The following is a 26147-nucleotide window of genomic DNA, read 5'->3' as shown; positions in this document are numbered from 1 at the left end:
AGAGGCAGAATGACACCCAGGGCACGTATACCAGCAAGGGCAATCTGTGAAGAACGGGATGGGCAGAACTCATCAGTCCAGCCACAATGAATACTGTGCACTGCTGGCCCCAAATGTCCTCACTGCACTTCCTAAGCATCCTTTGGACACTGGCAGCAGCCAAAGACAAAAAGCAGAAGTGACAGAAGCCGATATGCTTTTCCCCCACAGCATTCCAAAGGAGGCTATGGGAAAAATAGGCTGGGAAACTATATCAGGGCATGTACTGATAGAATGAGGGGTAGTGGTTTTAAATTAAAAGAGGAGAGATTTAGATTAGATGTCAGGAATACGTTTTCCACCAAGGGCAGTGAGGCACTGGCACAGCTGCCCAGAGAAGCTGTGGTGCCCCATTCCTGGAGGCACTCAAGGCCAGTTTGAATGGGGTAGGGAGGGGGTAGGGCTGGGTAAGCTGTGAGGTCCTTCCAACTCAAATCACTCTGTGATTCTATGATTTTATGATTCTTGGCATTGTTCTGAGAAGGTCCCCATCACTGCCCAAAACCCCGCCTTTGGACACCATCATTTATGGCACCCTTTTTCTTCCTCTGAGGGTTGCACCTCCCCCACAGTGGCTCAGGGCAGAGGTAGGCAAGAGAAGAGGTAGGTTTTAGAGAGCACTTGAAGTAGTGGGGAAAACAGAGAAGCAGCTGAGGAATGGTGGGAGGGGCAGGCAAGAAGCTTGTACTACAGAGGTCCAGCACACATAAAACAGCCCCAACCCTCTTCCTTTGGGCAGTATGGACACAGCGCAGGATGCTGGGATAAGTCCCAACGAACACCTGAAGCTGAGTCTTCAGCTTAGCCCTCACCTGAGTACGAAATACAAGAAGCACATAGAGAAAAATAAGGACTTTTTTTCCTTTTTGAAATGTAGGAAATGCCACTCCCAAAAGCAAACTTACCACCATGCCAATGTCAGTAGTGCAACAGGTTCTGTTTGCGTTAGAAAATTGCTCCCAAAACCACAGCCCAGTACATTTCGACACAGTGTTGGATTGCCACTGAACAGAAGGTAGCTCACCCTATAAATTAAGCTCCCCCAAAACCTCAGCAACGTGGCAGAAGCTGGGCTGAAGACAAGTAGGTAAGATGCTCCTCAGGGTGGGGGGTCTTTTCATCCCTTTCAGCAATGCCACCCCCCCTCAGAAGATTTCTGCTGAGATATTTGAGATTTGTGCTTGCATAGGGACACAAAAATTTGTCTTGTAGTTTTGGACTCAGCTCACCTGAGCTCAGATCTCTGTGTGAGCCCATCTCCCCTGGCTTCCTTAACAGCCGACCAGAGTATGGTTCACCCTGAAGCAGCCATCCACAATAACTAAGATAAAGTGCAGTTTGCAAGTGCCTGTTTTCTGAGCATAAAGCCTTAGATTCGGGCAAAGCTACCTCAGTGTGGTGAAGGTGCTTGTATAGAGACTACGGGCACAGGATGAGGGCATTTGGAGTGGAAGCACAGCAGCAAGGAACACTGAGCATCATTCATTTTATTCTTTATTTGATTTTTCATCAACTAAATATTGGAGCTGGAGGTTGGTTACTAAGATGTTGCTGAAGACGTGGGCTGGAAGCATTGCAGCTTGGTTTGTGCCAGAAGAGAGACGTGACTGCACTTCTATATCACTTTGTGTATCCAACCGAGAGACATAAGCCATCAATTCAGAAATGGTTTATTTGTGTTAAATCAGTGAGCACTGAGACAGGATCATTCCTTCACGTTTGCTGATTGATTTTCCAGATTGTTTTGCGTGCTCGGAAGAACGACCCCATGCACCTGGTGCTCACGCTGCTGGGCTTCACCGCCCTCCTGGGTAAGTCAGCATCCTGCTGCCCCTCTGCGTTCATCCCTTGAGCAGCCCTAGATTAACATACCTCCCCATCTCCCCTTCCCAAATCTCAATTGTTATCAAATTGTGTTGGGACATAAGGTGCTCACTTCTCCTGCAAGTCTTGCTGAAGAAGAGGTTAGCTCTGAGGGGTGGGTGGGTGCAGGACACAAGGCGCAGGGTGCAAGTTGCAAAGTGCAGGATGCAGAGTGCAGGACGCTTACGTCTTTTCATACAACATTTTCAGGTATGTGCCAGGCCCGCACGGATTGCTATGGCAATGTAAACAGAATCGATACCACGGGTGCTTCATGCAAAACTGCAAAACCGGAGGGCTTAAACTACTGTGGTGAGTCTTACACTTCAGTTGGATTGCTCTCTTCCACAGAAGCACAATAATTTCAAGTCCTTTGTATTTTCAAAATGCATAACCTTATAGGCAAGGTCTACCTCCTTTCTGAGATGAGACATCTTTTTGTTTTCGTTACAGGAGTTCAAGCTTCGAGAAAGATTGCTGAACGGGACCTAGGAAATATGAATAGATACAAAATACTCATTAAGAGAGTTGGTGAAGCATTATGTATTGAGCCTGCTGTGATTGCTGGCATCATCTCTCGGGAATCTCATGCTGGCACAATACTGAAGAATGGCTGGGGTGACAATGGAAATGGATTTGGTTTAATGCAGGTATTTGCTGATGCTCCAATAAAACCTAATGAAGTAATGTCATACAAATAAAAGTAAGCCCCAATTACATATCTCCCATTACTGCAGTGAAATGCCTTTTTTTTTTTTTTCTTTTCTTTTTAATATTTCCAGGTTGACAAAAGACACCATAAAATTGAGGGAACGTGGAATGGAGAAACCCATATCAGGCAGGGCACAAGAATACTTATTGACATGATAAAGAAAATACAGAGAAAATTCCCACGTTGGACAAGGGATCAACAGCTAAAAGGTAATGTGCAGACCACAGATTTTGTCCAGGAGAGAAGAAAAACTTCAGGACAAGTACATACTGAATGATTTTATAGAATCATGATTTGGGTAGGAAGGTACCTTAACAACCACCTACCTTTATCCACCTGCCACGGGCAGGGATCTTCCACTAGATCAGAATGCTCAGAGCCCCATCCATACATCTTGGCCTCACCATCCTCTGAGTAAAGGATTAGATTAGATTAGATTAACATCTAATACAGCTATTTTAGTTGAAAACTATTCGCCCTTGTCCTGTTATTATCAGACTATGTAAAAAGTCAGTCTCCCTCCTGATTGCAAGTTTCCTTTCAAGTACTGGAAGGCCACAATGAGGTCTCCCCAGAACCTTCTCTTCTCCAAGCTACACAAGCCCAGTTCCCCCAGTCTTTCTTAGTAGGAAAGGTGCTCCAGCCCTTCAGCCATCCTCATGGCCTTCCTGTGGACCCACTTTAACAGCTCCGCATCACTCTTGTGTTGGGGGCCTGAGACCTGGACACAATGCTCTAGATGGGGCCTCACGAGGGCAGAACAGAAGGGGACAATCACCTCCCTCTCTGCTGCTACCCCTCTTCTGATGTAGCTCAGGATACTGTTGGCCTTCCAGGCTGAAAGAGCACAATGATGAATCATGCCCAGCTTTTTGTTCACCATGACCTCCAAGTTCCCCTCCTCAGGGCTGTTTTCAGTGGGTTTTTCTTGGCCTTTTTGAAGATCATTAGGTTCATGTGGGCCCACTCCTCAAGTCTGTCTATGTCGCTTACGACGGCATCCCTTCCTTCTACTGTATCACTCATTTTGGCATCATCCCCACACTTGCTGAGGGTGCACTCTCTCAAACTGTCAGGCTGGAATTTTAAATCTGCATTACCCCCTTGTGTGTTTCATTTTAGGTGGCATTTCTGCCTACAATGCTGGCACTGGAAATGTCCGAAGCTATGAGAGAATGGACATCGGCACTCTCCATGATGACTACGGCAATGACGTGGTTGCTCGAGCCCAGTATTTCAAGAAGCATGGATACTAGGCTGAGGCAACCATACCAAGTGATTTACCTACCATCACCTAAACAGCCACCAAAACACAAGAGAAGCTACATACTGCAAATCCATAGAGATGCACATGTTACAGGAACAAAAAAAAAGCAGGCTAAAACTCACATCTTTAAAAACAATATTCAGTAGGACCCTGGTCATGTGGTTTTTCTTTAAAAGCAACAGGCATTTTTCAAAGATGCCCGATACTTACTTAATATAATTATGTAGTCACTTTTGCTGAATTCCAACTTTTCATAAAGATACATAGACCGCAGTTGGATTTTTCTGTCACTTCTCAGTCATACAGAAATAAGCAAACAGAAAATTAATAAACATGTTATTAGCAAAAGAAACCAGACTCCAAGATACTTGTATTTTCATCTGTGATAGCAAAGTTTGGATAAGTAATGTTAATATTAGCAGACAATGAAGCAGAGAAGAGAATGGGAAAACGATCTGCTGGCATCAGTAGACAGCCAGCTGAACATGAGCCAGTAGTGTGCCCAGGTGGCCAAGAAGGTCAGCTTGTATCAGAAATAGTGCAGCTGGCAGGAGCAGAAAGGTTATTATCCCACTGTACTCAGCTCTGGTGAGGCCACAACACGAGTGCTGTGTTCAGTTTTGACCCCTCACAACAAGAAAGACATTGAAGCCCTGGAGCATGTCCAGAGAAGGGCAACAAAGCTGTGAGGGGTTTGAAGCACAAGTCTGATGGGAAGTGAACGAGGGAACTGGGATTGTTCAGTGGAGAAGAGGAGGCTCAGGGGAGACCTCATCATTCCTACAGCCTGACAGGAGGTTGTGGAGTGGTAGATGTCAGCCTCTTCTCCCAGGTAACAACAAGAGGATGAGAGCAAATGGCCTCAAGCTGTACCAGGGGAGGTTCAGGAAAATTAGGAATATTAGGATATTAGGAAAAATTCTTTCTTAGAAAGAGTGCTGATGCAGTGGCACAGTCTGCACAGGGAGGTGGTGCAGTCACCATTCCTGGAGGTGTTCAAGAACCGTGTGGATGTGGCACTGAGGGATGTGGTCAGTGGGCATGGTGGGAATGGACTGATGGTTGGACTGGATGATCTCAGAGGTCCTTTCCATCCTTAATGACTCTAAGATCCTATGAGTTGACTTAACATATCAATGAGATGGCTGCAGGCCTCACAGCAGACATTCACAGCAGACATCCCTACACATGGGCAGGTAATGACTTCCCAATCTCCTCACCCATGCCACTGAAGTGGGTTTGATTCCCACAGCTGTGGATAGAATTAAAACTCTAGCGTTCATCACCTCCTGCCCTGTGGTACAAAGGCAACTGCCACATTAGGAAGGATGACAGAGTATCATCTACAAAATGTGATGTTTTCAGGCTCACCAGCACCAGAAAGGCCTCAGATTATCTGAGGTTATCTGTTTTATCTGAGATTATCTGTTTGCTTAGCTCAGCAAACATGGGGACCAACTGAAAAGCAGCCAAAGCAGAGCAACCACCATGATCAGAAGAGAGGAAACTGTGACCTGAAAAGATGAAAGAACTGGGGTGGGTTAAGTGGGAGAACATGTACTAAGGACAGATGTATGTGTAACTATGCAACAGATGACCTGGAAGAGGAAAGCAGGAAATGGTTTGTCACGCCTGAGCGGACAGAGGGAAAGCAAATACACATCCATAAATGTGGAAATGTTTAGTAGCTCCCACTATTTGCTTTCATTTTTATCAGCAATGAATATAAAATATTAAGTATTGCTCTTTAGTATTTATTTTATAAGAACGGCCTTCGCTAGACTTAGCTAAGGCCATGAACAAGACTTCCAAGATACCTAAAAACTTATTTAAAACCTCAGCACAATTTGCAAGACACAAACTTGCAGAAATTAACTTACTACAAAAGACGCTGAAATTTGTGCTGACTGTGGAAGTCTCGCTTTTAAGTCCTGTTGCACTCTCCAGCTCGGGGCTTCTTTGTTGCAGATGTGACATGGAGAATTTCTGCAGAAACCACAGGGGACTTTGAAACAAAACAATAAATGAAACCAGGAGGGTTATGAAATGACTGGTGCTACTTGTTTCCTTTAACAGAACTCCTTTGGGAGTTCTCATTCTCAGCATCTCTGTCTCAACATCTTTTTGATTACGTAAATGTTGCACTATAAAATTGAGTTTTGCTACACCAGTGTCTGAAGTTCATTTCTTAAATACGAATGGTTATCACAGAAAGAAAAAGAAATTACTAAAGCAGTGGCTAAGAATCACGTGTCATGAATGGCATGAGGGGAATGGCATGCATCATGGATGGTTAACTGAGGGCACTACACTATCTAGAAATTACATTGCAAATAGTAAAAATGTTCCACTAGATCCAAACCACCCCATCTCTGCATTCAATACTGAGAAGCATAGTATTCTGCCATGCATACATTTAAAACGATAAGGAGGACAAAAAACCAATAGAATTGTCTGCAGCAATAAAATATTTTAAGGACAGCCTACTTAGAAATTTTATTCCAAAAAAGCTGTAGCAATTTTGTGATTCTTGTATGATTCTTGATGAAATGCAGAAAAGGCCTACAAGTATATTCTTAATTTGCTTTGTGCTGCTTAATCATTAGTTTGTATTAGTTTGTATAAGAGTCAAACAGGAAGGACCCTGTTTGACTTCTTTGGGTCCCTCCTTTACAAGGAGCTCTTCTATTAAGTGTATTCTAAATCTCCTACCTACTCAAGAAAAAAGACTTGAACATTTTAAATGGACAAGTTCCTTCCTGCTGAAGATGAACAAGAGCTACAAATGATATAAATGACAGCTGCCTCCACTTGTGGCTGAAACCTGCCCAGGCTTACCCAACCTTTGCTGTCTGACTCTGGATGTCTTACTCTGTCTGCAGCTGTCTAAACTCTGCAAAGGTGGACAGAATGCACCCAATGACAGCCTGAGCAAAAGTGAATCCAGTAGAAATAAGTTAAGCCACGGTCTTACAGTTAAAAAAAACCAAACCTCTAACTACAGTAAAGAAGCAGGTAAATACAGGCATTCATCTCAGCAGCATGATGTCAAAATAAATCACACTACTCATTGCCTCCTCCCACTCAGCTTCGTCATTAGTTGAAAGCATTTTTCAGCCCCCTTTGTCCAGCAGATGGATGCAGCACGCCCTTTTGAAGCTTTGGCAGGGAGGGGTGAAATGGTGAATTCCATCAGATGAAATGTTGCAGGTGAGCCATAAATCCCTTCTATGCTGGGAACCTGTTCTAGGAATTGCCTTTAACTGCCATAAAATTTGCTTCTGAAAAATGCTGGGGGAGGCCTGACTCTGCAGTCATCACTGCAGCTTTTCAGAAATTAGTTTCTGCGAAAGGCCCTGGCTTAATAAATCACAGAATCACAGGGTTGGAAGGGACCTCAAGAATCACGAATCTCCAACCCCCCTGCCACATGCTGGGCCACCAAACTTCACATTTTATACTAGACCAGGCTGCCCAGGGCCCCATCCAACCTGGCCTTGAACACCTCCAGGGACAGGGCATCCACAACCTCTCTGGGCAGCCTGTTCCAGCACCTCACCACTCTCTCTGTAATGAATTTCCCCCGACATCCAAATGTTTTGTTTGTGGAAATCAAATGTAGCTCACTTCGCTTTCTCCCCTCTTCCTGCTTTCCTTTGGGCTTTTCCACTTCCAATAGATGATCAGCAAAATGAAATGAGTCCTTGGGTCATGTCTCCTTGCATTCCCCTTGCCTTTAGATTGTCCCTGGCAATGCCAGCATCAGCCCTGGCCATTAGCATGGCTGCACGTTTATGACAGGCATAACCCAGAGATGCTGGGAGGGGAAGAAGTCTCCTGGCCAGCTGTGTTTGCCAGTGCTGCTCAGCGGTGAAGCCATCTCCATAGCAGGAAGCTTTCACTTATCACCAGTTTCAAGGCAGAAACCAGTTTTAAGGAAGAGCAGCCAGAATTAAGAAGAACAGTATATGAAACTGGAAGTTACTGAATGCCTCAAGCAACAGCAAGCAAAAGGGGAATCCGGGACACAAACCACGTATGAATGGCTGCCCAAAGCCACCCCTGTACTGCTGACATATCAGCACAGAGCACAACATCAAAGAGCCACATCCTTGGTGACAAGCAAGCCATGGATGCCTGCCTGGGCAGCCTGTGCCACTGCCTCACCACTCCTGAGAAGAAATCTTTTCCTGATATCCAACCTGAACCTCACCTGGTGCAACTTGAGGCCATTATCTCTGCACTGTCACTGTTACCTGGGAGAAGAAGTGAATCTTCCACCTCATTACAACTTCCTTTCAGGCTGTTGTAGAGAGCACTCAGGTCTTCTCTGAGCTTCCCCTTCTCCAGACTAAACAATTCTATTTCCTTCAGCTGCTCCACACGCTTTGTTTTCTAGAGCCTTTACCAGCTTCATTGCTCTTCTCTGAACGTATTCCAGCAACTCAATGCCTTTCTTGTAGTAAGAAGTCCAAAAATGAGCACAGTATTAGAGATGTTACATGTGAGATTCTGTGGATCCCCCCTGCCTCAGTTACTATGACGCAGAAGTAATGCAGTACATCTTTTTCTCTTTTCCCCCATCAATAACAGAATAGCAGCACAACCATTCAGAGTTTACACTAAATCATCTTTAGTGAGATTCTCAATTTTCAGTATTTGTCATTTCTGTATGAGTATATGTGCTCTATATTGCTGCCTGTCTAAAATATTTCAGTGTGTTTCAGCTTCCTTCAACTTTCCTCATAACCATAAACATGACAAGCTCCATGTAGGGACTGTGGAATTTTTCCATCTGGTTCTTGACTTACAGTAGAATCATAGAATCTTTAAGATTGGAAAAGACTACTAAAATAAGTCCAATGATCAATCATCTAGTCCAAGTATCAACTTGAGGTATCAATAACAGTATATGCAAAAGTTACAGAATCAAATCTTTCAAGACAATGACACAGAATCAGTTCCCTAGCTTACTTTGTGAAGAGCTGATCAAAGGGTGGAACAGCATTTCAGCCCCACAAAATGAACATGGGCAGAGGTGCATTAGCAGATGAAGAGGGATGGGGAGATCTGCCATCCAGTGGTTTCTTTCTTACTCCCAAACAGTTGCCATGGTTCTGCTGCATGCTACGTGGTTACCTGGGTCTGTGTTTGAGTGGGAATAAAGCCAGGAAACTCACTCACTCTGCACACCCACATTTTCAGCAGTGGCAGCCCTGTTATGTGGTAGTGCTGCTGGGTCTTTGCCTACAATAACTTCACAAATCCAAGAGCTCAGATTCCTCCTTCTGCGCTTGTCATCATTCCAGAAACTGGAGTTGTTTTCAGATAAGGCTCCTCCTACTTCCAGTCAGCATCCAACTTTTGAACTCAATTATGTGTTATTTCCTTTTTCAAATGGTAGCTGAAACAGAAACCCTGCTGCATTTGGGTGGAGGCTGCTGGACACTGCCCTTCTCCCATAAAAGCCCTGCCATGAAGGAAGTGCTGCGGCAGCTGTGCCCACAGCTATAACATACACACAGCTCAAGCAAATGCCCAGAGACAGTTGGGAGTCATCCTGCAGCAAACATGTCAGGTCGGTGGCATTTCTCTGATACTCTTCTAAATAATTCATTGTATGAAAGCTTCTTTTCTACTGACTACTCAAGTCAGGCTGGCACTGCTCCTCTCCTTCACTGTTTGCATTTTACCTTACACAACAGCACGTTTAGGCAACAGATAAATGTAGATACGTTGCACATAAGGTATTCACAGGATGCTCTCCGTGATTTTTCTTGTTGATGGGAAAGCAAACTGTAACGAAGTTGCGCAGGCTTTCTTTTGAGTCTCAGAGATTTTTTATTTTGGAATGGAAAACACCCTTTGGAGATGCCAACTGAGTTTCAGACAAGCTAAAATGATCTAAAACTAGAGGAAATGAATCGTGCACAAATACAATACCACAAGAGCACCTCCTCCAATAAAAGCCCAGGCTAGTATCTAAATTATGCCTATCAGTTTCAGCTGTGGATCTGAAAATATGCCATACGCTGCTCTGATGTGACATCTCACTGTATATGTTGCCCTTTAGGCTGTTCTAATTTCTATGGGAACATAGCAAATGTTGAAACAACTGGTGCATCAGAGAGAACTGCGAAGCCGGAAGGTCTGGACTATGCAGGTGAGTGCTATCTCAGTCCTTCTCCTACCTCACACCCACACATGGGCTCAGGGCAAACCCGAGCCCTTGGCTGTTGGTCACAGCTACGTGAGTGGTCTTTGCACTGCTGTCAGAGATCTTATTTGGGTGCACAAATTATGTTGAGATTGGAGTCACCTTTGAGATGCTGACAAGAATATTCAAGACTACCACAGAGAAAACGCAAGGTTTGCTAAGCATGTTCATCAAGCCCATTTTTCTCTCTCTCTCCCTTAGGAGGGCTTCCCTTGTGACCTAAAGTTCTGAAAGCTTCCCTAGCATAGTCTTAAATTAAAATAAGTAAATCTTCTGGAACTAATCCAACCAAAGGCTTGGACTTAAAGCAGTCCCACTGTTCAGTTTGCACACTAGAGAAATGCACTGTTTTTGAAAAAATATCTTTTTATATCAGCCATCTGTTGACAACTAGGCTACTTCACTGAAATTAGTCAATTTTGTCACTGTTTCCCTCTTAAGAGATTCAGAGGGATTCAGAATGTTGGCTCAGTCAGAAGAACCATTAGAAAATTTTGTTTCTGATTGTAAAAATAAAAATAAAAATGATATACGTTGTGCTGTAGGAGTTGCTGCTTCAGAGAAGATTGCTGAAAGAGATTTGAAGAATATGGACAAATATAAAGAAACTATTATAAAAGTGGCCAACAGCAAGTGCATTTCACCATCTGTGGTTGCTGCTGTTATCTCTCGAGAATCACATGCTGGGACAGCACTGAAGGATGGCTGGGGTGACCATGGAAATGCATTTGGTTTAATGCAGGTATGGCCAACCCTTTCAAAATTCAGTGGCCCAAACTGGGTGCAGTGTCAACCAGAAGGTTTTCTTTCCTTTCCCTGCTATTTTCAGACAACTTTTCAGTCAGAATAAAGCAGCGCTGATCCATTTTCCAGCTGCCATGGGGATGGATGGGAGGGGATGCTGGAAAATATCAGGGCAAGAACGGCCTGCATCTACACAGTGAAACTGCTGCTTGCTTCCCAGAGCTCTTTGGGAACAAGGAGATTGTTTCTATTTCATATGTTAAATAATAAATCTTGTTTCAAAAAGCACTTTTTAAACTAAGTGCAGAGACCCAGAGGCTGTAGCTACATGCAATCAGGTTAATTACTCTTTATGTACCATGGGACTCAGCTAGTAGGGACCTTGCTTCAATATTCATGCCTCACTAGTTTGCCAACTTGCACACTTATCTGTACAACCATAAACATCTGCTTCAAGTGTTCAGATACACTGTCATAAAAGCTCCGGCCCTCTCAGGGCTGCACTGTGTTGTGGGCAAGATGCAATGCTGCTCCTGCTGCCCTGGGAAGAGAACTGGGATGGAGCCAGGAGTCACCCCCAGGGAAACAACATTTTGGGCACCCTTGGTGCAGATGGGGAGGACAGGAGCAGTTGTCTTGCAGCTGAAAAAGCTTATGCAGCAGTAACATGGCTTTTGGCACCTGTGCAGCAACAGTTACCTAAGTTTTATAAGGCCCTGACAGACAGAGGTGGGAAAGACACTCCTGTCCACTGCCCCCATAGTTTGCTGTTCATATGTATCCGCTGGCTTTGCCCCTGCCTTGGGCTGAGCTCACTTGCTCTTTCTTACCAGAACAGGTAAAGATCAAAACGAGTACAGGCAGCCTAAAAGTGCTGAAGAACTCTGAACAAATAGCATTTATCTCATGTGTTGATATTCCTGTCTTCAGGTTGACAAACGGTACCATCAGATTCATGGGGCATGGAACAGTGAAGAGCATATAAAACAAGGCACAGACGTTTTGTGTCAGTCAATAAATGATATTCAGAAAAAATTCCCAACATGGAGTAAGGAGCAGCAGCTCAAAGGTAGGTCTTTATCAGCTTTAAAATGTCAACTTTATAACAATCCATACGCATAAAAGTCAAGAATGGTAATGCTGTCAAACCAAGCACTTAGAAAACTAAACACATCCTGGTTACCCTGTTAGTTTTATTAGTGTGTGGAATAGTATTTCATGATACTCACTAAAAGGAAAAATGCCATTATCTTTCTAGCAAGCTTTTGGAAAACTTGACAAATATCATTATGCTTTCAGCTGCAAGAAGTAAGGTGTTTTTTTCTTCCCCATCTGCCTGTTTGCTTTTTTTTGTATTTCTATATCCACTTATAAAAAGCTGTCTTTTCACAACTCCAAAGAGAGACTATCAATTTCTGAACTGTATGGTTCTCACTGAAGGAAACATGGTTTAGGACATTTAGGACACTGAACTTTAGAAAAGCAAACTTCAAACTACTCAATGGATTGCTGGCCAAGATCCCCTGGCGCGCTGCCCTCAAAGACAAGGATGTTGAGGAGAGCTGGCGGCTCTTCAAAGATGCCCTCCTGGAAGCACAAGAGGTCTCCATTCCTCTGAATAAGAAAGTGGGCAGGCGAGGTAGGAAACCGGCATGGCTCAGCAAGGACCTGCTGAGAGAACTGAGGGCGAAGAAAGGGGTGTACAAGCTCTGGAAACAAGGCTGTGTCACCTGGGAAGAATACAGGAATGCCGTCCGGACTTGCAGACGTGGGATCAGGGAAGCCAAGGCGCAGGCAGAACTGAACTTGGCAAGGGACGTGAAAAACAATAAGAAAACCTTCTACAGGTACATTGGCCAGAAGAGACAGGCCAAAACGGGCGTACCTACTTTGGTAAATTTAAAAGGAGAACTGGCTTCAACAGATGAAGAGAAAGCTGAGGTGCTGAATGAGTTCTTCACCTCGGTCTTCACTGGTGGCCAGGATTCTAGTCTTTTTCACGTCCCTGAACCCTGCATCCCCAAACCTCTATGTGGGGACCAAGGAGGTAAATCCCTCCCCACTGTAAGGGCAGAGCAAGTCCGAGAGTGCCTCCTTAGACTGAATGAATTCAAGTCTATGGGGCCGGATGGCGTGCATCCCAGGGTCCTGAAGGAGCTGGCTGAGGTGGTTGCCGAGCCGCTCTCCATCATATTTGAGAAGTCGTGGCTGTCAGGTGAGGTCCCGGATGATTGGAGGAAGGGTCACGTCACTCCCATATACAAGAAGGGGAGCAGGGAGGACCCGGGGAACTACAGGCCGGTGAGTCTCACCTCCGTGCCTGGGAAGATCATGGAACGGATCCTCCTGGACAACATGCTCGATCACATAAAGAATGAGCATGTGATCCGAGACAGCCAGCACGGCTTCACCAAAGGAAGGTCATGCCTAACTAATCTTGTGGCCTTCTATGATGGAGTGACGGCATTGGTGGACGAAGGGAAGGCGACCGATGTCATTTACCTGGACCTGAGCAAGGCCTTTGACATGGTCCCCCACCACTTCCTCATCTCCAAATTGGAGGGAAGTGGATTTGATGGGTGGACGACCCGATGGATAAGCAATTGGTTGAAAGGCCGCAGACAGAGGGTGGTGGTCAATGGCTCTATGTCCAGGTGGAGGCCGGTAACAAGTGGTGTCCCCCAAGGGTCTGTCTTGGGACCGGTGCTCTTTAACATCTTTATTAATGACATCGATGAGGGAATTGAGTGCACCCTCAGCAAGTTTGCTGACGACACCAAGCTGAGTGGTGCGGTTGATACAGTGGAAGGAAGGGATGCCATTCAGAGGGACCTCGACAGGCTGGAGGGCTGGGCTCGGGTGAACCTAATGAGGTTCAACACGGCAAAGTGCAAGGTTTTGCATTTGGGCCGGAAGAACCCCAGGCACCCGTACAGGCTGGGAGGAGTGGTCCTTGAGAGCAGCTCGGCAGAGAAGGACCTGGGGGTCCTGATGGACGAGAGACTGAACATGAGCCAGCAGTGCGCTCTGGCAGCTCGAAAGGCAAATGGGATCCTGGGCTCCATCAGGAGAGGGGTGGTCAGCAGGGACAGGGAGGTGATTGTCCCTCTCTACTCGGCTCTTGTGAGGCCCCATCTGGAGTACTGTGTCCAGGTGTGGAGCCCTCAGTACAAGAAAGACATTGAGATTTTGGAAAGGGTCCAGAGGAGGGCGACTAAGATGATCAGGGGGCTGGAGCACCTCCCCTATGAGGACAGGCTGAGGGAGTTGGGCTTGTTCAGCCTGGAGAAGAGAAGGCTGCGGGGTGACCTCATTGCAGCCTATCAATACCTGAAGGGAACCTACATCCACGAGGGGAGTAAACTCTTCAAAAGGGCTGACAACAGCAGGACTAGGGGAAATGGATCGAAGTTGAAGGAGGGAAGATTTAGGTTGGATGTTAGGGGGAAGTTCTATACAAGGAGAGTGGTTAGGCCCTGGAACGGGCTGCCCAGGGAGGTTGTGGATGCCCCGTCCTTGGATGTGTTTAAGGCCAGGTTGGACGGGGTCCTGGGCAACCTGATCTGAATGTGTATGTTTGGTGGCCCTGCTAGGCAGGGGGGTTGGAACTACATGATCCTTGAGGTCCCTTCCAACCCAGGTGATTCTGTGATTCTGTGGTTCATTCCCAGACACTGATCACAGCTGAAGCCATCATTATGGTTGGCCCCTTCCTATCCAGCTATGATACAAACGTACCTGATGTTATCAACATCACAAAAGGAAGCAATACTACAAAAGAAGATGTTAGATTTGCAAAATACAGCAAAGAAACAATGATCACTAAGCCTGGGTGTAAACCATAATTTCTTAACAATGCTAAAATGCAAATGAAACACCTCGGTGATGAAAACAGCTGAAAATGGTAACATTGCAGCCAAAAAATACTGGTAAAAAGACACCAACAAACTCAAGCGATACACTCAGGTTGTGACTTTTATTTATTTACTGAGGAAATACTACCTTTGTTTGAGTGTTTCTTTCTCATTTCAGGTGGGATTTCAGCCTATAATGCAGGAACGAGAAACGTCCAGACCTATGAAGGAATGGATGTTGGCACAACACACGACGACTATGCCAACGATGTGGTTGCAAGAGCCAGGTTCTTTCAGAGACATGGATACTGAGAAAGATATCTGAGTCATTATACAATACTTATGGCAAATGCTTTTACATTACCAAAATTGCAAATTGTTAGTCAGTAGGTGATTTTGTTGCCTATTTTGTACTGCTGTTAGAAACGCATATTGATCAATAAAATCCAAAGCTGCTCCTGTTAAACAGCATTATGACTCCTTCCTGCAGCATTAATTTGCTACCTGAGAAATTACAAGAGATGAAGACTGCTTGAATCTTTTTTGAAGTGAAAAAAAAAAAACCAATGGCAAAAGATAGGTTACAGTTTGGTTCATTAGCTACCTTTTATTCTTTTTCACCTTAGCAGAGCAAATCATTGAAGGCAAACACCAGTCCTTGCAATATACTGTATACTTACATGTATACAAAAGTACTGTATACTTTTAATCTGCTACAAGAGTGTATCTCAGTGTGTCACTCCCTCTTAGATTTATTGCTCTATTATCAAACACATCCTAAAGCATTTGGAGAACCTTAGCTTCAGAGCTGTTGGTTTGAATCAGCTATTTCAAGACAAAGAAGTTCAAGAAAGTTTCAAGAAAGAAGTTTAGAGTAGCTAAAAGAAAAGCAGCAAGTGTATCACTAGGAGCTACAAAAGATAATGAATACTGTAGGGGGTTTTTCAACCATGCATTTTTATAGTTCTATTACAGATTTTTTATATTTGTCATTTAAAATATCCTCAGCAAAAGAATTTTCAAAAATCTTCTTAAAATAGTGCATTTCTACATATGTATGTTTCTATATTGGTACCAGACATTGCACCAAAGATTTGTTTGATTCATTTGAATATATTTCAAGTTCTATGGCAAGCAGACATAGTGAATCAATCCTGTCCAACAAGCAAGCCTAACACAAGCTAGCAATGTGCCCAAGTAGCCAAGGAGGCTGAAGACACCCTGGACTGTATGAACAAAAGTGCAGCTCTGCTGAAGGAAGAGATTACTTGCATCTGCTGAGCACTTTCCAGTTCCTTCTAGAACAGAGCTGTTTTGGGCAAAGGGAAGACAAATTAAGTAGAGTGAGGTTGGCAGCAGAGAGCCCCCAGGGTGCGTGGGGCTGGAGGACTTGTCTCACGAGGCAGGACAGCTTTGGGAGGGAACGCCTCGTATCTGGGAGGGATAATGGAGGGGATGGAGCCAAGCTCCTCACAGCGGTGGAAGGTGGGAGGATAAATGACAACAGGCATGAGCTGAAAGAGAAGCTCACACAGGGTAAGACTATTCTGCATCTACACCTTTCCCCCCATGAGCATAGCTGAGCTGTAGAGCAGGACATTGGATCAAAGACCTGCAAGGTACCTTCCAACCTGAATTTTTCTCCCATCTTAAGTCAGCTTTTTTGTTCCCTACACAAAAAGCCTGCATCTCTTACCTGTGCTTCAGGAAGATTTACATGAGGACTATGTTAACACACAGTAGGTTTTTGCACTTTGTTAGGCTCAAGTTTTACACCTGAGGATAAATCTTTAGAGAACTTATGTTTACACATAGAAAATCTGAGAAATTCTCACTGCAAGCTGTTGCGACCTTAGAGCAGATAGTATTTCAAAAACAACCAAACTGACACATATGTTAAAAATGTTAAGAAAATGTAATTTCTTTTCTCATGAAAACTGATAGTCTGTCAATGGCATACATTTCTTGTAGCTAATCCTTACTCACAAAGAACAGGAACTGTCCAAAATGTTTTCCATTCTCTGCACTTGGGAAGCAGGGACTAGCTCTGCTCTATCACAGGCAGTTTATCAAATACATAAGCTGTGCACAGTACTAAGCTAGCCTGGTCATAAATACATCTTTTTCAGTTTACATTTCTGTAACTTCTGAAACTTCTGAAGGTTGCAGTGTCTGTACAGTGAATTGAGAGATCTGTGTATTTGTATATGTTGTGTAAAACAAAACTGGCAGTGCACCCTCTGTTGGAGATTCACCAGGATGCACTGCTGCAGACACATCCCAAACACACTTGCAAAGACTTTAGAATGCCTGGCTTTGTCAGTTTAGGCTACCATTCCTAGAGCAGGCCTTGTATCTGCTGTCCCTCAGCAACAAGGCAGATGAACAACATGTCTTTCATAAGGGCTGAAATTTCAGCTTTACCAAGCACCTCCCTGTGGGAATGCAGAAACCACCATACAAACTGCAGTTACACTACAGCACAAGATGTTGTGCAGACACTGAAATGAAGGACAGAGAACAAAAAAAACAACACACAATTTATCTATCTCATTTTTTCCCTTGCTACTCTATATCCTTCAGTCTTTTCTGTGTCCTGATTGCAGCCTGTAGTTTGTTGAGAAACTGAGGTTTTTCAACTCAACCCACATCTGTCTTTGGCCTGTCTTCAGGAGCCATCTCACCCTTTAATGTACTACTATATCCTATCCTTTGCCTTTTTTCTGCACACAGCATATCTAGCTGTTATGTCCTTCTACTGATAATGTATACTCCTTAGAACTTCCACAGGCTTTTACTCTTCCTTGCAAGCATGCAGAAAGGATAAACATTCATTTTCAGCCACTGTATCCCTCTGATCTTTCCACAACATACAGTAATTAAGATTAGCTCCTCTACAATGTCTCTAGTGTGGGAGAGGCTCACAGCACAATAAATGATGGAATTTATGCTTGCTGGAATGAAAACTACTTTATCACTTGATATCGCAGCAGCTTCCTAATTTTAGCCACAATTCTTAAATAGTAAATAAAAGCAGTCTTTAAATCATTGCACACAGTACTATCCAAGACACTCCAGTGAAAGGTCTTATTTTATATGCTTGGAGCTCTTAACTGCTAACTTGTATCAAACAAATACGCTTCAGGGTTTCCAGATTTCTGTTAGCATGTGAAAAGCATTAACCTTCATAAAGACTACAAAAAAAAAAAGTGAAAAAAGTGAAATCAAAAGAAAGCTGGCCATTAGGGTGAGGAGGTGACTGTTCCCCTCTGCTCTCCAATCATGAGCCCCTTCTTCTACCCCCAGTCTGGGGCCTCTAGCACAAGAAGGATGCAGGTTAGAGCAGGTCCAGAGGAAAGACACAAAGATGATTGTAGGGCTGGAGCACATCTCCTATGAAGAAAGGTTGAGGAAGTCGGGCTTGTTTAGCTTGGAGAAGAAAAAGCTCTGGAGCATCCTCATTGTGGCCTTCCAATACTTAAAAGTCGAGAGACTTACTTTTTACATGGTCTAATAGTGATAGGAGAAGGGGAATGGTTTTAAACTAAAAGAGGGGAGGTTTAAGTGGATGTCAGGAAGTAATTTCTTACTCAGACTGATTAGGTCCTGGCACAGCTGCTCAGAGAAGCTGTGGTGCCCCATCCCTAGAGGGGCTCAAGGCCAGGTTGGATGGGACTCTGGGCAGTCTGAGCTGGTGGAGGGCAGCCCTGCTCATGGTGGAGGTGGGGCTAGGTGGGCTGTGAGGTCCCTTCCAGCCCAAGCCATTCTGTGATTCTACAATTCTATTTTAAGATACGGTACAGGCCAGATGAAACTGCCTGCTAAGAAACAAACATGAGATTTGAATAACAGACGTAAGCCACTCAAATGCCTGCATCAATAAATTGAGCTCTGAACAGACAGTCAGTCAGCGCTCAGGTAACCCATGATCGAAAAAGCTTTTCAATTCCTGTTCTTTTTTTAGTGTAGGAAAGGTGAAGTCATGCACCCTCATTGCAAACCTTTGCTGTTAGCTGCCAAATACACTATCATTAGTTAGATCTGTTCTATGTACATACCAGCTTCCATTTCACAAACAAGCTCTTAACTCAGGACTTAAATTATTTATTTTAGAAAACATAATTCCAACCAGCACACCTCATGACTTAATTTCTTCCTGCTCCACGGGTTTCAGACGCTGTTTAATGATAAGCTCTCCCTTGCTTGTAAGAAAGGTGTCTGCCATTTCCTCTTCTGTTGGCAACCCATATGGTAGTTTCAACGGCTGTATTCTACAGATAGAAGACTGTGTTTAGTAAGGCTCTAGGACTAGAATGGAATTGTATCAGTATTCCAAATTAAACACATAGCTAACAAACCTTATCAGATGTTTAACAACTTTCAGTCTGGAATTCACAGAAGGGATATTTTTGTGCAGTCTTGGTTGATGCGCCTATATAAAGGATAGTACTGGTTTTAAAAACACAGTTCCAAAGTAAAAATCTCTGTTCACCAAACTTTTCAGTAACATATAAACCACATTTGCAAATTTAGATTTGGAGAAATAATACTGATGTACTATGACCATGATGTGATGATGTAGTATGATGTACTATACATGAAAATATGAAACCAAAGCTTGATCAAACTCATGATTCCAGTAAAATGCCAATTTCAGCTTTATTCCCACTACATTATCAATATATTCAAATTTCTTCCAAATGTTAGAAATGCCTACACATAAATACAGTGTGAGACTTGCTTCAGTTAGGCCTTAAACTCATCACTTTTTTCCCCTCCAAAATATAATATCAACTAGATGAATTTTTGCACAAAGTGCAATTCTACCTAAAAAAAAAAAAAAATTGAATAAATCTGACACGAACTCTTAAATCTGTTTGAGCACTCATCACACCTTTTAGATTCAGAAAACTTTTCATTAATAAATGAGGTCTATTTGCAATATCTGCTTAATATCACCTAGCGAGAAAACTGAATTTGAAGTATTTGCAAATCTGTTGTTATTATTTTAGCAGAATTCTGAAGATAAAGTTCTCCTTGGGCACTACAGCAATACCATGTATTCATAATCTGAATTCCTACTAACAGCAATTTTCATTACTGTTCCTATCCGCTCTTACACACATGACCCAGTTCTCAATTATGCTTCATAGTAGCTGTAAAACAATCCAAGTTTTGTGATTGCACATAAAGCACACAACAGCAACAATGAAAATCAAGAAAAAACGTCTGAATTCTACCCTGTGTTTCTGCATCCTGAATGCACATTGTGAGTAAGAATAATCACAACTTCCTTACCTTATCCAGTCCAAGATCATGTATGATCTTCTTCTCCCAATATGGGCGGCCGATTACACTTTTGATCCTAGTAACAATATGAACTTTGTGGGGCTGCTCGGGGTCACCTCCATACTTCTCATGATCTCCAGGCCGTGGCTGAAATACCTAGAGCAAAAAGCTCATAGTTTTCAACCCTCCAAATCACACTTCAGCCTTGGTAAAAATCTAACATCTCCAATTAAATTTCTTTTCATAAGGTCAACTTGCCAAGCGATAGAATCACAGAATCATAGGGGTAGGAAGAGCCCTCTGGAGATCACTGAGTCCACCGCCCTGCTGAAGCAGTTCCCTACTGCAGGTAGCAGGAAAGCGTACAGGTGGGTCTCAAATATCTCCATAGCAGGAGACTCCACAACCTCTTTGCAGCCCGTTCCACTGCTCTGTCACCCCCACAGTAAAGAAGCTCAAATGCAGCTTTATAGCACTGTGAAAATTATAATGGTTTGCTAATCAATACATTAACTCTGAAGTTAGGCCACATGACAGCACGGATACACGGCGTTCTGTAATAGCACAGCGCTTATGACACGTGCACCTCACAGGACAACCTCTGTTTAGCTTACGAGTCAAAAGTTTTGTCACAGGACTAAGAAACTTTAAGAAGATTTAGGAAAAGTCGAATGCAACCTGGCTTCTGAACCGTTGTGAATAAAGCCGCCACATCAGAGAAGGCCCAGAACGAGCAGGCTAGTATCTCTCTGCCGTAATTCCACGGCTTTCAGCCTCCTCTAGGAGGGCAGAACGTACCGACTCGGGAATTCTCGATTTGGTGAACTTGTGCCGAGCCCATGGCGCGGGCACGATGCCTTCCGGTCTTCTCCCCAGCACCTACCAACAACAAAGCGGCCTCCATTAACTACATCTCACGGCGGCTGTAGAAGAGCCCCCCAGCCGCAGGTCTTCCCAACGCGCACGTCTCCCCGTAAGCAAAAGCCGCGGCCGCCCCGACCGGACCCTCTCCATGCCAGCATACGGTCGCCCCCACCACCCCCTCACCGCCTTCCAGGCAGCGCCGAGCCGCAACCCGCCCCGGCCCGCCGCCATGTCGGTGTGCAGCCTTCCGGCCGGGCACCGCCACCGCAGCGCTTGGGTTCCGAGGGAGGAAGGGCAGCGGTGAAGAGCAGCCCGCCTCACCGGCCCGGTTTCGATTTCCCCGCGGCTCCTCCTCCGTCCCCACAGCCCGTCGCCGTGCCCATGTCTCGGGCGGGGGGCGATGGCACCGGCGCGCTGGAGCGGGCCGGAGCGGAAACGTTGAAGCGGGCGGTGGAATTGGACCTGGCGTCTCGCTTCCAGGAGTCCCTGGTGTGCTACCAGGAGGGCATCGACCTGCTGCTGCAGGTGGTGAAAGGTACCGGGCTGCGAGCGGGAGCGGGGGACCGTGCGGCCATTAACACTGCGCTGTGTGCGGGTGTTGGACCGCGGCCATCTCGGGGCTCGCCGGGAGACCGCCGGCTGCGATGAGACACGAGTCGGGAGGCTGCATCGTCCCGCTCCCCTCTCGCCTCTGGGGGACCTGGGGCCTGGCTCTGGGAGAACTCATCTCTGCGGTTCTGGTTGGCAGGAACGAAGGATGAGGCAAAGAAGCAGCGGTACCGGCAGAAAATATCCGAGTACATGACCAGGGCTGAAGACATAAAAAAGTATATTGAGAAGGAGAAGCAAGGTGTGCAGGCACCACTGTCTTGCTCACATTTAAATGTTTGGTGTTACCTGGGGATTATGTCATGATTTTACTGACAAAGGTGCTTTTTTTCTTTTTTTTTTTTCTTCAGATGGCAAATACCATAAGCAAATCAGGATAGAGGAAAATGCAACAGGTTTTGGCTATGAGAAGCTTTTCCAGGAGTATCTGACTGAGATTGTTTCTGAAGTATGGGTGGAGGACCCCTACATTAGGCACGTCCATCAGGCAAGTAGATATTCAGTGTTGCATATTACAGAATCAGTACGGTTGGAAAAGACCTCTCAGATCATCCAGTCCAACCTCCAGCCCATCCCCACCATGCCCACTGACCAGGCCCCTCAGTGCCACATCTATGTGTTTCTTGAACACCTCCAGGGACAGTGACTGCACCACCTTCCTGGGCAGCCTGTGCCACTGCCTCACTGCTCTTTCTCAGAAAGGATTTTTCCTAATATCCAACCTGAACCTCTCCTGACACAACTTGAGGCCATTCCTTCTCATCCTGTTACTCTTACCTGGAAGATGAGGCCAACCCCCATCTCATCACAACCTCCTGTCAGGTTGTAGAGAGCGATAAAGTCAGAAACATCTGAAGCTGTGCTACCATTTCAATCCCTATGTCCTCTTTTATAAGCAGCCTATGTATTTCCTTGAATTCCTGCATTCCAGTCCTGACTGCTGTTCTGCTGTGTTTTAATTGATGTAGCAGCTAAAATAATCCTAGTTACTGAATTACACAAAATTGTTACAGTTGTATAATTTCCTGCGATTCTGTGAGATGCTGGTTAAGGGGCCGTGCAAAGTGAAAACAATCCACCTCCTCACTTCCTATGATGAAGTAAGTGTCCAGGTTTCAATTTCCATTTCTCTGTGTCCAGGTAACACCACACAAACACATCCAGCATGCCTACATGTATACATGAATGTTTATATTTAAATACAAATATATTCATATTTACAAGTACTTGTTTGAGAGTGGCTTCAATGCCTTCAGTAGAAATCATAGATTAAGAGGAAAAACTGTGATAGCTGAACATTAATAATTTCATAAATTCAGAGTTTTTTCATAACAAATTCTTGGTAATGGGATTTTAAATGGAAAGGTTATTTTGGTGAAAGATTTTTTTTTTTTTTTTTTTTGTGGAAAATGTTATAAAAAAAAAATAATCTCTGTTGAGATGCTTCTTTTTTCCAACTGCTTGTATAGCTCTCATTTAAGAGCTTTCGGTGAGCTAAAGCTTTCAAACTACCCCTGCATTTATGCTGGCTCAAATAGTAATCTGTGTCTAGCTTTAAGGGGTTGAGTGAGATCTTCCTCCACATACCTTAGCAAGTGTATCTGTAATCTGCCTGCTTCTTATCCTGTCCCATGAAAATGCAAATCTGCCCTCACTCAGATGGCTTTCTTTGGGTTTAAATTATTACTAAAAAGGTTTTGTAGGGGATTTTAGGAAGCGGTGACCAAAAATAGGATATATGTTTTTTTAAAAGAAAGTGTTATCTTTATTTTTAACAGGGCAGTGGGAGGAATCAACAGACAAGTGGCTTGGAAGAAATAAAGCAGTCATTGAGGAATCATGGGATAACACTGAATGTTGCATTTTCATCTTCAATCCATGATCGAGAAATTAGGTGGGTGATATTAAAAAAATCAGTGAATTCCAGTTATTTAAACTAATTAGCCCTAGTTGCTGGAATAATTTCTAATTTTTTTAATTTGGTGTACTCATGGTTTTCAAATTCATTTATTTTTAATAACAGATTCAACAATGGATGGATGATTAAGATTGGAAGGGGTCTTGATTATTTTAAGAGGCCACAGGTAAAAACACTCAAACCTCCTTAATTAACTTCCATGTAGAATAGCTTATTCTGTGTTACCCATGTCAATTCTCTTAATTTCCATAGGGTCGTTTTAGTATTGGATACTGTGACTTTGACTTGCGACCTTGCCATGAAACAACAGTGGATGTCTTTCATACTAAACATACAAAGAAAATGTAATCAACTGTAACTGCTTTTAATGAGTGTTTTTATAAACATAGAAATGTAAATTTGTACCACTTGGGTCCAACTGTCCATCATCAGAAGCACTCCAGAACAGATACTTGGTCCAGCACTGCTTTTATAATCCATAGATTTAAGGATATTTGTGCCTTTACAGTCCGAGAAAACAGAGCTGTACAATTCTTCCACTCTACTTTTTTATCCTGTGATCTTAGAGAATACAACCCATGTCTAAATACAACCTATGTCTTAAACTTAAGATAACTTAAACTTTATGGAGAAGTGGTTTTATACCAGCCTTAGTAATGTTCCTTAAAGGCCTCTTTACTGTTATTTTGCTATTAATTTTGTTTGTCTTGAGCAAATGTTGCGGGTTTTAATTTTAATTGACCACCTCAGAAACATCTGAAGCTGTGCTACTATTTCAACCCATATGTCCTCTTTTATAAGCAGCCTATGTATTTCCTTGAATTCCTGCATTCTAGTCATGTTCTGCTGTTTTAGTTGATCCCATAATACCTGATTTCACAAACTACAAATAGCCCCATATCTAGCATTCCATTCTCTAAGCTCCTTGCATGCAAAAGTTGTAGTGTTCAGTATGCAGACATATTAGAGTCTTCCTGTACATCTCTCTGAATGATGAATTTGGGGCAGAAAAGATGCAAACAATTTTCTAGCTGTATTCTCTTCAGTATTGCTCATGTATGTTCCTTTATTCCTTGCTGCATTGTCATATATCTGATTTCTATACTTTGCATTAGGCATGGAAAAGTTGTGTGATCCTCTCCTAGACTTCTCCTGACTTCAGGTTCATCAAGTTCAGTGTCTGTACTTCTAGTCATGCCAGTCAGAACTGCAATAAGCTATTGCCCTGCTACTGAGCCCTTTAAAAAAAAATAGTAATAACGTTTTTTAAATTACTCCAGAGGTTACATAACCCAAAACTTTCTTGTTTCTTTTTCCTGTTGTATTTCATTATCCCTCTTTAAGTCTTGCCTCTAATGAAACAGATCTATTCCAAAGCTATCAACAAGAAACTGCTGATCTTTGCCCTGTTTTATGGGTAACAGTTTACCAATGGTCTGCCTTGATGTTTTTGCATAAAGATGTCTCACTTTTTCAGTGTTGAATCAGACAAAGAATACTGTGTGCCACAGAAGTTATATGCTACCAGGACCCTCAAAACATTCCATAGAAAGTCCCTGTCTTCCTGCTGAGATAATGGGTGTAGTTACTGTCATTGATTTTATTCAGTTGTACATAACATATGCATATCTTTAATGGGAATAAAGGTTATTTTTTATTATTTGTAATTTAAGTCATCTGTCTAAATTTTTCTACGACTCCAAGAAGCCAGGTAATGTCTCAAAGATCAGCTATTGATGAGAAGAAGTTCATTGAATGTGAAACTTTGTATGTTTTCACCTAGCCCGGATTTCAGACATACAGGGGCTAAATGAAAAACCCCCATCAATATTTCAGATCAACTTCAAATCTTAGTTCTCAGTTAGCAATCGAGATCTTTTAAACTCAGGACTGATGGGTGCCTTATGCTTTCTGCATCCTGTCATACCATATGCTTCTTTATTCCAGCAGTAAGCCCAGTGGTGTGGTCCTGTACTGGTACCACAGGAGGTAACCCTGGTCTTCTCTCTCTTCATTTGTAGACCTTCCTGTGCTTCTGACTGCAAAATATCTAAGGCTACTGATTTCTTTCCATATCTTTTGAATATGCACTATCTGTATATATCTATACTGCTATACCCTCAGTGACATACCTGTGCAGTGCAGGTTTTCTAAGTTCTTTATCTTTACATAGTTCCCTTAATTGTCAGTAGGAACGCTGTATGAAGAGAAATGGACATAAATGAATAGAAAGTTACCTTCTTCAGCATTTATTTTATCAGAGCAATGTAGGAGCACAGGGTTTGCAATCATTTTACTGATTTCTGGTCATATTCTATGCTGCCACTCATGTATGTAGTTAGGTCAACACCTGGATTGTTCAGGCAAGGCTATGCCTCCTGGTACCAGCTAAAAAGAGGGAAAAGTGATTGGAATTCTGGTAAAAGAAAAGGGAGAAAGGTAATTATATTTCTGGTAAAATCAAGGAGTGGTAGGTTAGGAAAGTCCAGTTTGCTTATGATTACGTTGTGAGTGTGGATGACACTGAAGTGGTATGCTGCCACCCTGAGCTGAGCTGCTCCAGAAGGTTATGGAATAGTCAGTCCTTCCTGGGCCAATTAGCCCCTTCTCTGTCTCTGGTAATAGCATGAGCCTCTGTATTTTGTAAACAGTTAAAACCAACATGGTGAGGTTTGGACTAGACACTCAGCTAGAGGACCACTGGTGTCTTTGTTTAGTCTCTGGCTTTTGTCAGGCTGGATAGTCACTTTGGCAGTGGTGACTGTGAGCTG

The 26147-nt window shown here is 43.6% G+C and overlaps 4 protein-coding genes across 9 annotated transcripts; 3 read left to right on the top strand and 1 right to left on the bottom strand.

Moving 5' to 3' along the window:
- Positions 1–1102: 1102 nt before the first annotated feature.
- On the top strand, positions 1103–4227 carry LOC122155808 (lysozyme g). The gene is made up of 6 exons (XM_042810023.1): positions 1103–1126; positions 1778–1850; positions 2113–2214; positions 2356–2552; positions 2685–2823; positions 3737–4227. Exons 2-6 carry the CDS (start codon positions 1808–1810, stop codon positions 3868–3870), a joined length of 615 nt encoding a protein of 204 aa, XP_042665957.1. The 5' UTR covers positions 1103–1126; positions 1778–1807; the 3' UTR covers positions 3871–4227.
- Positions 1521–21129, bottom strand: MRPL30 (mitochondrial ribosomal protein L30). Of its 4 annotated transcripts, XR_006167312.1 has the most exons (7): positions 21033–21129; positions 20784–20864; positions 19995–20141; positions 19055–19128; positions 18834–18967; positions 2941–3024; positions 1521–2390 (listed from the first exon to the last, which is right to left on the bottom strand). XR_006167312.1 is itself a non-coding variant. In XM_042810027.1 (6 exons), the coding sequence occupies exons 1-5, from the start codon at positions 21078–21080 to the stop codon at positions 18835–18837; spliced, it is 483 nt and encodes a 160-aa protein (XP_042665961.1). In that variant the 5' UTR covers positions 21081–21129; the 3' UTR covers positions 1521–2390; position 18834. The 4 variants fall into 4 exon arrangements, 3 of the variants coding, with proteins under 3 accessions (XP_042665961.1, XP_042665960.1, XP_042665959.1); XM_042810027.1 differs by lacking the exon at positions 2941–3024; XM_042810026.1 differs by lacking the exons at positions 1521–2390; positions 2941–3024 and adding an exon at positions 14815–15004.
- Positions 9282–15167, top strand: LOC122155809 (lysozyme g-like). The gene is made up of 5 exons (XM_042810024.1): positions 9282–9459; positions 9955–10044; positions 10644–10840; positions 11773–11911; positions 14875–15167. Exons 1-5 carry the CDS (start codon positions 9453–9455, stop codon positions 15006–15008), a joined length of 567 nt encoding a protein of 188 aa, XP_042665958.1. The 5' UTR covers positions 9282–9452; the 3' UTR covers positions 15009–15167.
- MITD1 (microtubule interacting and trafficking domain containing 1) lies at positions 21110–25043 on the top strand. 3 transcript variants are annotated; one of them, XM_042810022.1, is made up of 7 exons: positions 21110–21384; positions 21598–21699; positions 21809–21945; positions 22472–22558; positions 23237–23352; positions 23482–23542; positions 23629–25043. In XM_042810022.1, the coding sequence occupies exons 1-7, from the start codon at positions 21231–21233 to the stop codon at positions 23722–23724; spliced, it is 753 nt and encodes a 250-aa protein (XP_042665956.1). In that variant the 5' UTR covers positions 21110–21230; the 3' UTR covers positions 23725–25043. The 3 variants fall into 3 exon arrangements, with proteins under 3 accessions (XP_042665956.1, XP_042665953.1, XP_042665954.1); XM_042810020.1 differs by having other exon boundaries at positions 21294–21374; XM_042810019.1 differs by lacking the exon at positions 22472–22558.
- Positions 25044–26147: the final 1104 nt, after the last annotated feature.

This window comes from Centrocercus urophasianus, unplaced genomic scaffold (assembly GCF_019232065.1).
Source record: "Centrocercus urophasianus isolate 14NV4802_14NV808 unplaced genomic scaffold, USGS_Curo_1.0 seq_12, whole genome shotgun sequence".
Lineage (NCBI taxonomy): Eukaryota > Metazoa > Chordata > Aves > Galliformes > Phasianidae > Centrocercus > Centrocercus urophasianus.
The sequence above is the reverse complement of the archived record's forward strand: the minus strand, read 5'-3'. Positions and strand labels throughout refer to the sequence as shown.

What these genes read in the sequence shown, in the direction of transcription:
- MRPL30 (XM_042810027.1), bottom strand. Translation starts at nt 21,080, where the DNA reads ATGGCGGCGGGCCGGGGCGGGTTGCGGCTCGGCGCTGCCTGGAAGGCG. An exon ending in TCGGCGCTGCCTGGAAGGCG is followed by an intron (nt 20,865 to 21,032) that starts GTGAGGGGGTGG and finishes TGTTGTTGGTAG; the next exon opens with GTGCTGGGGAGAAGACCGGA. An exon ending in GTTGTTAAACATCTGATAAG is followed by an intron (nt 18,968 to 19,054) that starts GTTTGTTAGCTA and finishes TTCTATCTGTAG; the next exon opens with AATACAGCCGTTGAAACTAC.
- MITD1 (XM_042810022.1), top strand. Translation starts at nt 21,231, where the DNA reads ATGTCTCGGGCGGGGGGCGATGGCACCGGCGCGCTGGAGCGGGCCGGA. An exon ending in GCTGCTGCAGGTGGTGAAAG is followed by an intron (nt 21,385 to 21,597) that starts GTACCGGGCTGC and finishes TCTGGTTGGCAG; the next exon opens with GAACGAAGGATGAGGCAAAG. An exon ending in ATTATTTTAAGAGGCCACAG is followed by an intron (nt 23,543 to 23,628) that starts GTAAAAACACTC and finishes TAATTTCCATAG; the next exon opens with GGTCGTTTTAGTATTGGATA.
- LOC122155809 (XM_042810024.1), top strand. An exon ending in GGAAGGTCTGGACTATGCAG is followed by an intron (nt 10,045 to 10,643) that starts GTGAGTGCTATC and finishes GTTGTGCTGTAG; the next exon opens with GAGTTGCTGCTTCAGAGAAG. An exon ending in TAAGGAGCAGCAGCTCAAAG is followed by an intron (nt 11,912 to 14,874) that starts GTAGGTCTTTAT and finishes TTCTCATTTCAG; the next exon opens with GTGGGATTTCAGCCTATAAT.
- LOC122155808 (XM_042810023.1), top strand. Translation starts at nt 1,808, where the DNA reads ATGCACCTGGTGCTCACGCTGCTGGGCTTCACCGCCCTCCTGG. An exon ending in GGAGGGCTTAAACTACTGTG is followed by an intron (nt 2,215 to 2,355) that starts GTGAGTCTTACA and finishes TTTTCGTTACAG; the next exon opens with GAGTTCAAGCTTCGAGAAAG. An exon ending in ATGGATTTGGTTTAATGCAG is followed by an intron (nt 2,553 to 2,684) that starts GTATTTGCTGAT and finishes TAATATTTCCAG; the next exon opens with GTTGACAAAAGACACCATAA.